Source organism: Fulmarus glacialis, unplaced genomic scaffold (genome assembly GCF_000690835.1).
Source record: "Fulmarus glacialis isolate BGI_N327 unplaced genomic scaffold, ASM69083v1 scaffold9392, whole genome shotgun sequence".
NCBI lineage: Eukaryota > Metazoa > Chordata > Aves > Procellariiformes > Procellariidae > Fulmarus > Fulmarus glacialis.
Genome location: NW_009197186.1, coordinates 1 through 16238, shown reverse-complemented (window position 1 = coordinate 16238; position 16238 = coordinate 1). Strand labels below are relative to the sequence as shown.

At 36.5% G+C, this 16238-nt stretch overlaps 1 protein-coding gene across 1 annotated transcript; it reads right to left on the bottom strand.

Annotated features, from left to right (window-relative positions):
• Positions 1-2476: 2476 nt before the first annotated feature.
• LOC104072500 (multidrug resistance protein 3-like) lies at positions 2477-13130 on the bottom strand. The gene is made up of 7 exons (XM_009572455.1): positions 13031-13130; positions 11100-11240; positions 8876-9032; positions 8225-8422; positions 5823-6029; positions 4130-4276; positions 2477-2739 (listed from the first exon to the last, which is right to left on the bottom strand). The coding sequence occupies exons 1-7, from the start codon at positions 13060-13062 to the stop codon at positions 2533-2535; spliced, it is 1089 nt and encodes a 362-aa protein (XP_009570750.1). The 5' UTR covers positions 13063-13130; the 3' UTR covers positions 2477-2532.
• Positions 13131-16238: the final 3108 nt, after the last annotated feature.

Below are 16238 nucleotides of genomic sequence, written 5' to 3'. Positions count from 1 at the left end.
CCTCGAGCAGATCAACACTCCCACCCAATATGGTGTCATCTGGAAACTTACTGAGGGTGCACTCAATCCCCTCATCCAGTTCGTTGATAAAGATATTGAACAAGACCAGCCCCAAAACCGAGCCCTGGGGAACACCACTCGTGACCGGCCGCCAACTGGATTTCACTCTGTTCACCACAACTCTCTGGGCTTGGCCGTCCAGCCAGTTTTTTACCCAGTGAAGAGGCCCTATAGAAAGGCACTGTAGAATAAATGTCCTTAAAGCAGAATTGTTCTAGGTCAGTCAATCCTTTCTTTGGGTCAAGCATTACAATGTAAAAGTGTATGAATAGAACATGGTGAAGAACACATTTTTGGAGGTGTCCCTGTCTGTCCTTTTGGCTTTGTGACTAAAAATTACACGATGAGGCATCTGGTGGTAGCACAATAGTAGTAATATGATTGTTGTAGTCTTCCGAAAAGAAAAAGAAATTATGTGCAGCAGTATAGTTATTTAAGCACTTACGGTGGATTTGGAAACAAAGATCCATTACCCTTAAAAGAAAGTGCTTACTTTCCTTATAGCCCCTTTCAACTGAAAGTGAGGTGTTTAGCAATTATTACGCAAAGTTTTGCGTAAATCTCAACAAAGGGGAAATACTTCTTTAGAAATGTGGAAGAAAAGGATAGGGAAAAATAGATTGTTTTGGAAAGTTTCTATATTTGACATGAATTTCTGAAATAGATTTTAAACTATATGGCCAAAACTTTCAAAACGGATTTTCATATGTCTGTGGTAAAATATTTACAGTGCTTGCCTGATTTTCAGGAAGAGCTAAATTTGTCTGATAAATCAAGCATCTTTGAAATTATATAAGTTGAGGAAACAATCCAATCATTACTAATCCAATAATTAGAAATTGTATCATCAAAAATTAAAAAGCCTAGTTTTAAAAATTAAAAACTGAAATCCAGAATTTAGTAAAAAAAAAAATCAACCTAAATATTTTCTCACTTGAATCTTCAGAGTATAATGTTAAAGAGTATCTATTCCATTCTTGCAATTACAAGTATAACTTATTTATACTATGGTGCATACTAATAGCCTTACTCATGGACAAGAACCTTATTGTATCAAGTAATGTATAAATAGGAAACAATTTTGCTAGTCAAATTAGTTTTCCATCTAAGACAGGAACTGAAGAAAACAGGTAAGTGATTCAAGAGGAATACAATGAGACTGCATCAATGAACATTCTGGAAAGTGTTATTAGTACATTGATATGAGCCTAACTGCCTATCAGCTAGGCTGTGTGTGTATAAATATCTACACGTAGATAAGACAGATCACATGTATAAATCTCAGGGAATCAGGCGTTGCTATGACGGAAGTGTGGAAGACTGATTAATCAGGCCAGTTTTAAACTTAAAAACAAAACTTTACTGCATAGATATTCATTAACAATACACATTGCTAATGGTTAGTTCTTAATAATTATTAATCACTATTACTACATATTCAAAACAGTTAGTCCTTAACAGTCATCCTAAATTAGCAACTAATATACAATACCACAGAGCTGATGCCATGTAATTAGCACCAATGGTTACAGTCCTTGAGAGTCTTGGTCATCAGAGTGATCATGTTCAAGAGCTATTCAATGAAGGAAGCTAACATGAAAAAGGTGTCCTTCCTTCCCCCTCCTCCAAGCCCAAATTCAAGATTTTCACCTTTATAAAATATTGCAGTCTTTAGAGAGTTCTTAGCCCTTGACCGCTGACCCCTAGGACTTTGGGAGACTTGCAGATACTACTTTCCCAAGCTGCAGCAGGTGCCTTGCCTTGCCCATCTGTTGTGGGTTTTTTCTAATCTGCTGCTTCTTTTTTTTGTGTTATATTTAAAGCAGTCTCTTCCCAACTCTTAACGTTGCACCTCTTCAGTGATCAGTAACTGACCATCAGTGAGGTACTTACAGTTCTGGAACCTTTGTTTTCAGCCTGCACCCATATTTTCAAGACCTTTGCCGTCATCCCACATATGGGATGACTAAAAGTCCACATCATAACAAGAGGCATCTGGCATCAAGCTCCAGCTGACTTGCAAGTTCTCATAACAAGTTAATAACAAGCCTAATAGGCCAGGACTGACAGTGAGGATAAGGCTTGAGATTTGTTTCTGGCAATAGCAAAACTGTTTTTATTGAGCATGAAAATGTTTACAGGTTGTTTACCAGACATGCCTGATCAGTGTGATTTTCACAGAGTTCAAAGCAAGCTAATATTAATTACATTTGGCTTAGCATGCTTCTACTTTTAGGAGTGCGATAAGCCTCTGCTTTGGCCACATCGTAGAGTGGTTTGAATAATGAAAAATAGTAGTGAGAAACTGGTACATATTTGCTTAGTATTTCTTGTTTTCATAGGACTTATGAAAGGAAGGAGGAAAACCAAAAGTATCAAGACTGACAATCGATACTGAAATAATTACAGTGACAAAAATAGCAGTATTGAAATAATTACAGTGACAATTCAGAGATACATACTGCCTTTAATTTACATGTTGCATGACCCACTTTGAACATTGACCAGAGAATAGTAGATGCCTTTTTCAGCCAGGAGCTGCTGATGGGTCCCTTGCTCTACAACCTTGCCGTTGTGGACCACGGCAATCTTGTCAGCATTTTGGATGGTGGAGAGGCGGTGAGCTATCACGATGCAGGTGCGACCTTCTCTGGCCTTATCCAGCGCTTCCTGGACAATCTGCGCAATGAACAAACCAAAAGGTGAACTATTCTGGCAGCTGTCGTGAGATATACCTCAACTGCCATCTGTGAAGTAAACTGTAATATGACAGTGAGGGAAAGGGAATATATGTGGCTTTAGTTTCCTGTTTTAGAATTAGCCTGTGTTGTCAAGGAGTCAAAACTGTCATAGCAGATGATGCCATGATAGCTAAGAGGATGAGATGGAACCAGGCTCATTTCTGAGATGCATGGTAGGAGAACAAGAGAAAATGGTCATAAATTGTAACAGGGGAGGTTCTGACTGGCTATAAGAAAAATAGTCGCTGCAAGGGTAATTAAGCATTAGAACAGGGACAAAAGAGATCTTGTTGAATCTTCTTGGAGATTTTCAAGGACCCTACTGGGCACAGCACTAAGTAACCTAGTTTGAATTCAGTATTGGCCCTTGTTTGAAGAGGAAGTTTGATTAGAGACCTCCAGAGGTCCCTTCCATGACTAATTATTTATATGTGGGAGTTAAGTCAGTAATCTTGGGTCAACTACTATCATACTAGTTCTCATGATTTCGCAGGGAGTCACATGAATCATGTTTTTCTTTAAGCTAGCACTGGCAGAAAAATACCAAGAAGAATCTCTGCTTTCTTTTCTTTATTCCTTATGTTTATTAATGCAGAATAAAATAAGAGATGAAATTTCTGTACCTAACTGGCACACAATTAGAAAACAAAGTATCCTGGAATTATTTAATGGTATTTTCCCCTCAAACCTTATGCTTTTATGCCTAGAATTGATCAAAACTTAGTCCATAAGGTTTGAGCTTTTCAGATTATAATATTTGTTATAATAGTTGCCTCATAAATAGTAAGTTCTTTTGTAGAATCTGTGCTGATTTTCTACAGCTAGATTGTACTTCTGTTATACCAAGTTTGCAGCTTTGGGCTTGAAAAAAGTAAGTGTTCTAGCAATTTTTTCACTGGAAGTTTGCATATTAGCCATGAACGTATAGCAAGGACTGGAGAGCAATGAGAGAAGCTAGAAAAATTATGAAAGCAAGATTTGGCCATTTCCCAGGAAAAAAGTTCTCTGGCAGCATCCTCAGTCTTTTCAGTTTCTGAAGTTTGTGCCTCCTGATTCAATTTTGATAGCACTTTTCCAATTGAAGCCTGAAGAATTCCAGGCAAAGAAATGCCTTCTTCATTGCTACTTTAATCTGCCTACAGCTATTCAGATGCAGGGGAAAAAAAAAGTTTTTTTGGCGAGGAGGAGTAAGACCGTTATATTTCTCTATTATTAGCATAAATATGTATGTCCAGCTTTGGACTTTAATCTGTGGGAGTGAAAACGATAATCATAATACAAACAAACATGGATTTAGATTCCAGACTCCTGGTTCACAACCAAGTTACCTTTTCACTTTCTGTATCTAAGGCAGACGTAGCTTCATCCAGTAGCAGAATTTGGGGCTGACGTACAAGAGCTCGGGCAATAGCAATACGTTGTTTCTGACCACCAGAAAGCTGAGTTCCCTTGTCTCCTACACGGGTATTGTATTTCTAGAAACAATATATTAAGTTCAGATTATGAATGCAAATTGATTCTGAAGTATATTTAAGTATATTGACCCTGACACCAGCCATCCATAAACTGCATATTCCATGCCAAGAGCTCTCTGAAAACAGATGACCAGAATTGTTATCTGACACATATCTATAGATCTTTCACTAGGAGACTTCTTTGTAGCATCAAGCATTTAATAAATTCAAAGCAAAAACCCCTCTAAGGTTAGAAGGCAACATTATTCTCAATCAGGAGATGGAATACCAAAGCTTAGTGAAAGTCTATGACAATAGTGGGGATCAAACCCTGACCTTGAACACTTCAAGCTAGCATTCTAACCAATCAGTTATTCTACCCACATTTATTCATCCTGAGGAAAAAAATAGCAATGTATAAGATGTATCAGTTTCAGGCCAAATTATATACTATATCTATATATAGACATAGACATTTATACACTTTATCTACATCTATACTACAGTTTTGGACAGTTATGCTTTTAATTTAGTTATGTCAGTTAAGGCAGACCAGTCAGGTCTCCGGATATGTAGGTCACAGTAGTCTTTGAGGTATTATATATTTGGTTGCAAAAAGCACCAAAGTTTTATGAGACATCATTATATATCACAAGAGTTCTCTACAAAGTTTTGGAAAGAGCAGATCTTGATAAGTCATTAGAAACTAAACATGATCTGGAAAAATCAAGGGCTTTCGGCTTTGTATTTTTTCAAGAAATGCAAAAAGCAGCTTAATAGCCTGAAATTAAGCTGAATATATACAACATACAACTAAGCTGGCAACCTCCTTGCTTCAGGAAGTTTTGGATACAAGCTGACATAGGTTAGAAGTTGATTTGTCAAACCCACAGAAAAAAATCCCTCCAGAACTATTAAATAATAAACCATGATTTCTATCTTAGGAAGTTCCTGAGTCACAAATTATGCAAAGTTAGATGAGAATTCAGGGGAAATGTGATTATACTTATTTGTAAATACCTCTTGCTGGTCACTGCCTGGGACAAGATTTTGTGCATGGCAGACCTTTCACCTGACCCAAGATGTTTATTCTTGCATTATTATGTGTTGGTTAGATATATATGAGAAAAACTTTCTTAGTAATTTTTGAACTGTAGGAATACTAGAAATTTAAATTTTGACTAGGTATAACTGGAAGAAATGCATAAGAAACTTGTCAGTCTAGCAGAGTCTTTTACATATGCTTGAGATAAATAGGAGCTTAAAAAGAAATGTTTAACTCACTTTAAAAAGCCCACCCCACACTTCCAGCTCTCGATTAGTTATAATTGTGGATTTTCTTCCCTGATATCTTAAATGTTCAGCTCTCCACCTGATATTGGAGTCTCCCAGAGTAAAAATAAGTATGGTAAACACAATTAAGAAAGATAAGATTTAAAAATCAGTTTCAGATCTATTTGCATCTCAGGGAATTATTGTACCCCGGGGAATCATAAATGGACACAATTTTTCCCTGCCTCAGCAGGTCATCTCCAGTTCTGAGTAGGAGAGAAAAGGAATAACTTACATCTGGCAGAGAGACAATGAAGGAATGAATATTGGCTTCTTTTGCTGCATTAACAATTTCCTCATGTGACACCTCCCGACTGTTATCTCCATATGCAATGTTTTCAGCAATAGTGCAGTCAAACAGCATTGGTTCTTGTGAGACGATACCAATCTGAGATCTTAGCCACTGGATATTCAGTGTCTTCGCATTTTTTCCATCAAAAAGCTGAGAAACCAAGCATTTTAAGTTTCAGTCACATGGCTATATGTGTATTTGAGATTTACTGTAAATTCATACACAGAAGTTGCACAATTGCAGCTCTTTCCTTGGAGTTACCATATTGAAAGCTCACATAATCCCTTCCCCTCCTTCTCCTCTATGTTCCAAAATTTTCCAAGGGCTATTATATAAAAGTGAGGATAGTCCCTTCTGCTGCCTCAGTCCTCTTCTTTGCTTCAAGATTTCATTAGGATTTTGAAGACAGTGGAAGATAGGATATGCTGAGGCAACTTCAAAGAACTTTGGGTAAAGTTCTTTCATTTCTTTCTTCGGTGGGAAAACTTTCCTCTGTTTTGCATACATATTCCCACTGAAGAAACAGATTGGCAGTAGTATTTTATTAAAATAAAGGAAGAGCTGGGTTCATTCATTTACACACTTCTAAGCCAAGCATCCAATCTTAAATTTAATTGTGATGTAATGCCTGACAATGGACAAATTTACTTCTGGATTCCTTAAGATATCATTTGCAGTCAGTTTTCTTTATTGGCAGCTGTGTCACACTTCTGCTAAATTTGGCTACTGAGTTGCTATCATTGTCTATTAGATAAATGACAACAGAAAATGTTTTTCTGGATAGATCAGTTTCATAATTATACACGTCATATCAACTTGCACACAAATATACCAGGACATTTAAAGGGCTGTTATATCTCCACTAGAATCACCCAGTACAGTGCTCAAGCTGTGTGTTGAGTGACATGATCATCTGGGTAACTGAAGAACTGCCCCCTTCATAGCATGGCTACTGGATGTGATTAATCTACTCATTCCACAGTTTGTGCTAGAACAGCTAGTTCACAGCCAATATAATTGTTTTTCAAAGGAAAGAGATCATAATGAACCTAATTCAAAATCCACTGAAATCAGTGGCGGCATTTCTACATCTGCAGATGTAAGGGCAAAAAGAAAAAAAGCTGGAAGGGAGAAACTGCTTTCAACTACATAGATATGTGCCATCTCTTTTCCTTAGAATTCCAATGGATTTGCAGGCTGCTAAGGTCTGCTACCTGTTCCTTATTTGATGTGAAAAATCACCGATGAAGCTAGAGAACTCAGTTATTATGTATTTTGGATCCACCATACCAAATAGCACAACTTTTAGGCAAAGTTACTCTCTTGACCAGACTAGCATAGTGCTCACTGCTGCGAACAGCTGTTCTTCTGACGGTTAGTGCTTTTAAGCATGCACCCCTTTCACTCAGTTCACAGTGCAACTGAGCTTATGAATTAGTCCACTGCTTTCGTGGTTTCTATGCCAGAGGTCTGTGCTTTTCCCTTCAGTAAACCGTTGTTGGTTATTTATGGATAGAAGGTCAAAAACATTGGTGATGAAGTTACGCTTGGTTAAGCATACTTTTGGGGCACCTATGCTGCTTCTTTCTACACGTCAGTTTGCTACACCGGACCTGTATGGGCATTTCCAACCTCAGAAAAATCTTGTCCGTTGCATCTAGGCCTTATTTAACTATTGCTTTATCTTTTGTGAGTGTCTCTGCAGAGACAAATTCTGAAATCCTTCTTATTCTCACCTCATGCAACCCAAAATGTATGGGTTCTTTTTCAAACAAAATCTCTGAGCACATTTACATCAAAGAGAAAATGGCAATAAACAATACCATTATGTGAAAAAAAAAATGTAAAGTTGTTGAATAAGTAGTGTGGGAAACCATAGACATATTTTAAACCCAAATTACTAAAAGTATTTACAATCTATCGCTTGGTAAGATTTTTTATTTTTTTTTAAATGATGTTCACTGTTTTAGGAAAGAACATAGATGGCAAATTCTATTACTATCTTATACAGAAGTAGATACCTATATTTAATAACTTTTGAAGTGTTCTTAATGTAAAAACCTCAGGAAATTTGCTCTGAATTCAAAGCCATCATTAGGCTGTGGATCAGGCATATTTTTACCACACAGGTCTTGTTTCATTAATTCATTATAATATGGGACTTTTTCCATTATATTATTCATCGCATTTAAATAAGGAACCCTGATGACACACTGCTTCTCTTTAACATTAAAAATATTTTAAAAATAAAACCAGAAATATCTATTATACTTTATCACATCACATAAAACCATATAAGCACACCCTCACTTAACATGTTGACATGTTCTTGCAAAAATACTTACCATTTCTCCATCAAGTGGATCATAAAATCTCTCAAGCAGCTGAACAACAGTGCTCTTTCCACAGCCACTGCTACCAACAAGAGCCAGAGTTTGTCCCTTTTCTACCTTTAGATTCAAACCTTGGAGGATTTTGACCTCTGGTCGGTTTGGGTAGTTAAATGCCACATCTTTGATCGTTATGCTTCCCTCAAATGTTTCCTATAATTGAAATAGTATCACTGTTACTTCTTTAAGACAATTTGACACATGATTCAAATAGAATTGCAGAAGTTTTTTTTTCCCCACTGAAATCAATAGAGTTTTGCATTTGCTGGAATGCTGACTTTAAGTCTGTGGTCTGAATCTTTGTGAAGCTATAAAATCAAGCTGCAGCACTGAACTATTTTGAAAATGCTCATAATTCTGCTGGTTGAATTCCACACAAGTTGTACCTTAACCAGATTTTCAAAACAAATAACCTTTAGACAACGTGGGCAAAAGCTGGACTCACAATAGAGAACTTGGTCCGTGTTGTGTTTGGATAAAGTGTCGAGAATGCATTGAGATAAGGAAGTAATCAGAAAGAGAGGAAAAATCAGTTTGAAGGAAGTGAGAAGAGTACTGTCCACATTGTCAATAAATAATATCGCCCATTGCATATGGCTTACTTACAGGCTTCTCTCCTTCCTCACTGTAACTATCTATTGAGGGTATTCTTTCAAACATCAGAAACAAGTGGGCTGCTGATATCTTGGCTTTGGCATAGTCTGGAGCAAAAGAGCTGCTTTGTCCTAATGCCATTGCACCAAATACAACAGCTGAAAACACTCTATAAAAGAAATCAGGGGAAAAAAAAAATCAATAAACAGACAACGAAGAAACGGACAATGGAAATGGGGCTGCAGTCAACTTTTTCTTTTACTCGGAGAAAAAAGGGGACTAAATTTAAAAAGAATGAAGTAGTAACCAGCTATTATTGCTTTAATTACTCATTTAGCTCCAGAAATTTGTTTTTATCCTCTTTTAATGAAGTGAGATAAACAAGCCTCCATTCCAAGTTCAATGTTTTCATTACTTATTAGCACTAATTTCTTTAATTATTAATACTGGTTAACTATATTAAGTCTCAACTGGGGCTAGGAGGAAAGTCATCAATGGATGGTAAAATCGTTACTCTAATCCTATTCTACTATTGCTGTAGTTTCTTCTCTGTGGTTCAATGACCTCTGGGAGGTAGTGATTCATTTTTAAGGCATCAATGAAAATAAGAAATCAAGCCTGTAATAAGGTGGCAATAAAGATTTAATTGGCTATCACAGTTCCGCTGGAAAAAATTTGAAGGATTCACAACACCAAAAAAAGGTTGAAAACTATGTTATTATTGTTTTATGGTGAATGTAGATCTATCTTTACAAGCTGTATTAGAATGGTTTAAGAACCTGTTGTCCTCAGCTATTAATTACTGCCACACAACATAGGATTACTCATCACTGAGGGACGGTAATTGACATGTGAGATCTCTTAGCCTGTTTTAAGGCAAAGTAAAATAAATTAATTTATATTAGTTTTTATCTTTTATCTTCAGAGCTATATAAACTAATCTGTTTTATTCTGCATTTGAACAGCCTAGAAGGGCTTGCACAGCTTCAGGTCAGACAATCCCTTCCAAATCTAACTGAGCCACTGGAAGTTCACTCACCCCGCTCGCTAGAGATTTTCAGCTAGCAGGTGGGATGCAGACACTTTCCAACATCTTCCAGTCAAAATGAGCTGTGTTAACTGTCTTTAATCAGGTTGCCAACAAAAAATCGGTATGATTGGCCTTTCTTAGGTATTGAGGTCACTGATACCCATACTGGTAGAATCTCATTCTTTTCATACTTGTTTCCATAGGCCTATATTGAGCTATTGACTCTTAAATTATAAATTCTATTTCTTCTGAGTTTATGTATGATCTAGAAGAATGGGACTTTGGTTATCATAGGGGCTTTTAGGTATTATGGCAAATGATTGGATAAACAGTGATTATAAACCCAAAATATAAAAGTAAGAAGCTAAGGATAATTTATAATTTCAAAATAATTCCTTCGATTTTTGTACAGTTTCTGCCCTTAAAAGCCTATAGAGTACCCTTAGAGACAAATAATTGTACTATTCCTTGTATAATTACCTTCTAAGAATACTGCAAATTAGAATAGTATTTTATTTGCAGTACCTGTCTAAATTAAAAATAAAATGCTCCACCTGACTATGGGTATGTATAGTACTCTACATATTGTTCTTACATTCATTGTTCATACTTTCATTTCCCGCACAAAATTGGTTCATTTAAGCGAACAAGCTTCTTATCAGAATGTCATCTAAAATAATTTAGTTATCCTTCCCTTATAGTGAACAGCATATACCTTATGAAATACTGTTCTCCAATTATTTAACATGTATTTTAGAGCAGATTTCAATTTGCGATGAATAAACCTGACATAGAAATAACAAAGACGCTGATGACTTATTCTTAAAAAGATTTTTACAATATTATTATGTTTCAATAAACAGATACAACTATGTTTTTTGTAGAATGTACAGAGGACCTCACAGCTACCTGAACAATAAGATTGGTGAGAATAAACGTAAGTAGGATACTGTTTCAACCTCTGGAAAACATAATAGTCCCAAATAAATACAGAAAAGGAAATCCAAAATCAGGCCTATCTGAACAGCTCAAGCTCCGTAGTCACCTGGAGTATCCACTTTGTAATATGCTTTCATTATATTTAAGTACAGAAGAAGAGTTTGCCTGTTTTCTCATAGCTTACCCAGTGGATTCATGATATCTCTAGTAGTAAACAAAGACCTTTGTCTGGACTGACAGAAAAAAGATTGCAAATGAGATACTTACAAAAACACATTTTTATACTCCATGTGTCCATTTACCACTAGATAGGCACCAAACCGGAAACAGCCAGCATAGGTAAAGAACATCATTGCTTGTGAAAGAGCAAAAGAAAATCCAAATATATGTGCCTTCTTCACAGAATTTCTGTAAGAAAGAATGCATATTTTCATAAAAATGTGCAGTCATACTTAAGTCCTAGTATGCAAAAGCCAATTAATTGACTTCAGATGATACTGTTACGAATGGGAAGTGTACTTATGCTTAAACAACACAATCCCTTGTCTCCTATTAGACTGTGTCCAAGAGAAAGTTTTGTTTCCAGAATTTTATTTACTTCCAAGAACAGCTTGGAATATGGGTGCAGAAAAAGGTGACACCTTAGTTACTATGTACAATTATTTTCTTACCATCTCATAGTTTGAGTGTTAAAACACTTTACAGTTCAGTCCACGATTACCACTTTGAAGATGTAAATAACACGTTTGAAATTGTACTACTGCATTACATAAGAGGGAAAAAAAAGAACAGAACCTTCAGCCAGAGCCAAATTTTTGTGTCATTTTTTCTTTACTTGCAATTTTATATTAACCAAATAACAAAGATATTAAACAGTGCAATATTATACACTCGAGAATCTGTTTCTTTTCAATTTAATCAGTTACAATTCTTGTCTCAAACAAGATTAAGCCTGCATGTATGATGAAGAAATTAGATTTTGGATGATAAAACTATGGCTATAACTAATAGCAAGGTAGAGAGAAAATTTTCTGTAACTATGTATGATACCAGAAAAAAGAAAGAAAATATTTTAATTTTATTGATGCTATTACTAAGTCACAACTGTATGGTTCCTTCTGGAAAAAACCCAAACCAAAACAAACAGGTGCCAGATTCACAAGTGTGGGTTTTTTTGATTAAGAGGCTGTTGTGACTTCTCTTTTACATAGCTGATTTGTGCATTAATCCAGTATAACAGAAGGCCTAAGCTCAATTTTTATAAAATAGAAACTCTTTGCCTAATCAGTGGTTTAACATGCACTAAAACATTAACTGAAAAACACATGTCCTATCTCTTCCAGACAAATTGACCCATAGGGCAATAAGTTCTTATTTATACTAGAACAACATCAAGATGAAAGTCTTGGAGCAATCCCATCAATGTCAACCCTGAGAATGGTTAGGCACTGTCCTGCAAGTTGTGAGATACGGACTCAGAACCTAGCAGCCTGAGAAAAAAGCTAAAGTAATATCTTTTTCATCCTGCACTGTGCTTTAACCACTCAATGATTATGGTGGATGTATTAGCAGCACCCCTACTCGTCTCCCACCATATCTGTGTACATACGCTGTCATTTCCTTTACTTTTCTCATGGATGTCTACAAATGGAACATTTAATTCTAGAACAAATAAAATTTTAATAGACACTATATTTTTAGTTTTTCACTTTAAGACATTTTAATTTTGATTTAGTCCAGGCAGATTTATATTTCTTTTTTTTTTTTTACCAATTGCAAACCAATAAGTAATTATTCAAATGTTTTCAATCCTATTCATACTTTCAAAAATGGCTTAATGCAATATTTACATTTAAAAGTTTTTAAATAGATATCTGAAAGACTTCAGGTGGGAGGTTAGATTAGATGACTTCCAAAGCTCACTTAAAATTAACATTTTTCCAAACCAAGTGACATTGCAATAGAAGATACCAATATTATCACAGAAAATGAATTAAATCAAAACCTAAAAATGCTGGCTGGTGGTTGCATTTGTTAATAAAAAATATGCAAAATATTCACATTAATTCTGAGGTAATTAAATTACACATTAAAGCATATATGCTAACAAAAAAACCCAGTTAGTCCAAGTAAATGTTTTTAATTTATTCTATAATTTAAATACAGATTTTTTTTTAGCTTACTTATTTTTATTATACCTGTATGGTACATGCAAATGTTCTTCATACATCAACTCAAATTTTCTTTCTCGGGTCAAACTAACAACAGTTCTAATATTTTCTATGGCTTCTGTGGCAATCTGCAATAGAAACACAAAAGTTTTAATCAAAAGTTAAGATTATGTTGCGATTCCTTATTCTAAACTAATAAAAAGAGTCTGCTGGAATATAATTTTATATTTTTTATAATTGTTATTAAAATCATGGACCTTTGATATCAAAAGTAAGCATTTTACATTTTTATTTTTTATGACAGTGAGATTTTCTGATGATGCTCAGGTTTTTCTGATAAAACCTCTTTAATGTCCTCTAAATAAGCAGTGAAAAACCATTAGACAGCAGTGACAATTATGGAGAAGGTATTCAATAAGAAAAATGGCAATTTAGCATTCAGCCTCCAGCCCACTGAGTTTGGGCTATAATCAGAATGTCCAGGCTACTTATGTGCCTAGAACCTAACTTAGATCTCAGCAGTAAATATTTGATGTGATAAATAATGCCTTCTTTAAGCCTGCAGATTCTTTAATCTTGAGTCATTTGCATACACAAAGGTACGTAGTAACATTTGAAGGCAGTACATGCATGCCTACGTGGGAGCAACTGATTCAAGGCTTTTATGTATCTATGTAGGTGCCCATAAAGTCTTCCTCAATGACCACACAGTGAGGCTAGGAGCCTGTATGGTCAATTCAGTCCATATGCATGTAGAAGAGGATGATACTTAGAAATGGCCAACAGAAGACACCTGGAACAATCACATCTCTATAGACAGCGGGACTAGTGCTGCATCCCTCTGTTCACCTCTGGTTGAAACAATGGTCTTGAGTCCATGACCTACACATTGCCTCCGGTGCAATATGTGGTATGTTGGGTATTCCAGTTGGCCACAACTGCAGTCGCTCTGGGAGGGCAGGGATTCCTACATGTACTGTATTGTATCTGGCAACCCCATAAGGATGGATGTTTTCAGTTTGCTAATGCATTTCAAATAGTATTAAACACCTATATCTAGGCTCTATTTAGTTGCCAACCAGTCTCATTTCTAAGGATGGGTGTTTAGCAGGAGAGCTCACTTACGAGCATAGATACTGTACAAATGCACAGTAATAAGTCTGTTTATAACTCAGAGAACTGTATGTACAGAAAGTACACAGCAGGAAATGAATATGGACAATGCCAACGGTAATGTAGCTAGACTTTTGTAGACCTTGTCTACAAAAGACCCTCAAGGCTTTAAGATATTTTGCTGAAATACACATTCCACGCTTTACGCTTTTAGTCTAAGAAAGACCATAAAGTAAGGTTAAGGGAAAATATAACCAAATGAAAGTATATCTAGACAAAAGACTCAAGAATGAGTGAACTTTTCATCTTAATAACAGAACTGGCCATGGGGTACAAGATCACAGTGCTGTAGATAATTCAAGGTATAAATCTGAAGCTAACCATTAGATGGCATCTGCCCAGAAAAAGGTGAAAATCAGGTGCATCTCCTTGCATATTTATATTCATGCAAATTTAGTTGTAAAAGGATGGCTTTACATAGTGATAGTGTTTTTTCAGCACTGAATTCCTATTTATGCTTGGGATTTCCCCACAGGTGTGGTGAGTCCCCCGACTCTTTGCATCTAAACATTTGAAGCTGGGGAGAGGTTTTTTTCCCAGGAGACTGGCAATGTTTTTTAACATCCTAAAACTTACAAAAGGTCAATCTTAACATTATTTTGTGTTTTAATTTTAGAAAGCATAGAATAGATATGCATTTATGTTACATAATATTGTTATTGTATTTGGTGTATTACATGGCTTGTATTTTCCATAAAGCTCTTTAAGAACCAGTGCTTTGGAACACTGTGATTCTCTGGACCTAGTTCTTCGAACTCCCTCTGTTTCCAGCTCATGTCTAGAAGTCAGCAAAGCCCCTGTTCTGCATAAAGCTTTCTGAACTGAGCACTTACACAAAAAGCAGGAGAGAAGCTTCAGGGAGAAGCATGAGCACTTTTAGTAAGTTATTGTACTACAGCAGCTTGTCAGTCTCACTTCAGTGCCTGGTAAAATTATGGAGAAGGTTATTCTGGGAGTTATTGAAAAACATTGAGAGACAATGCAGTCATTGGTGATAGCCAGCATGGGTTCACGAGAGGAAAGCCCTGTTTAACTAACTTAATTTCCTTTTATGACAAGGTGACCCATCCAGTTGACCAGGGGAAACCAGTAGATGTGGGTTTTTTTTTTATTTTAGCAAGTTTTAGTTTAAGTTTTTAGTTTTATGTTTAGTTGTGCCAAGGAAGGTTTAGATTGGACATTAGGAAAAATTTCTTTACTGAAAGAGTGGTCAGGCCTTGGAACAGGCTGCCCAGGGAAGTGGTGGAGTCACCATCTCTGGAAGTATTTAAAAGACATGTAGATGAGGCGCTTAGGGACATGGTTTAGTGGGCATGGTGGTGTTGGGTTGACGGTTGGACTCGATGATCTTAGAGGTCTTTTCCAACCTTAATGATTCTATGATTCTATGGTTCTATAACTGGCTGATGGGTCAGGTTCAGAGAGTTATAGTAAATGGGGTTACATCAGGCTGGTGGCCAGTCACTAGTGGGGTTCTGCAGGGCTCAATTTTAGGGCCAGTGCTCTTTAATGTTGTTATAAGTGATCTGGATGCAGGAGTTGAATGTACACTACATAAGTTTGGCGATGATACTGTGCTGGTTTTGGCTGGGATAGAGTTTTCCATAGTAGCTAGTATGGCGCTATGTTTTGGATTTGTGCTGAAAACAGTGTTGATAATACAGAGATGTTTTCATTACTGCTGAGCAGGGCTTACACAGTCAAGGCCTTTTCTGCTTCTCACCCCACCCCACCAGGAAGTAGGCTGGGGGTGCACAAGAAGTTGGGAGGGGACACAGCTGGGACAGCTGACCCCAACTGACCAATGGGGTATTCCACACCATATGACATCACACTCAGCATATAAAGCTGGGGGAAGAAGAAGGAAGGGGGGGACATTTGGAGTGATGGCATTTGTCTTCCCAAGTAACGGTTACATGTGATGGAGCCCTGCTTTCCTGGAGATGGCTGAACACCTGCCTGCCGATGGGAAGTAGTGAATGAATTGCTTGTTTTGCTTTGCTTGCATGCACGGCTTTTGCTTTACCTATTAAACTGTCTTTATCTCAACCCACGAGTTTTC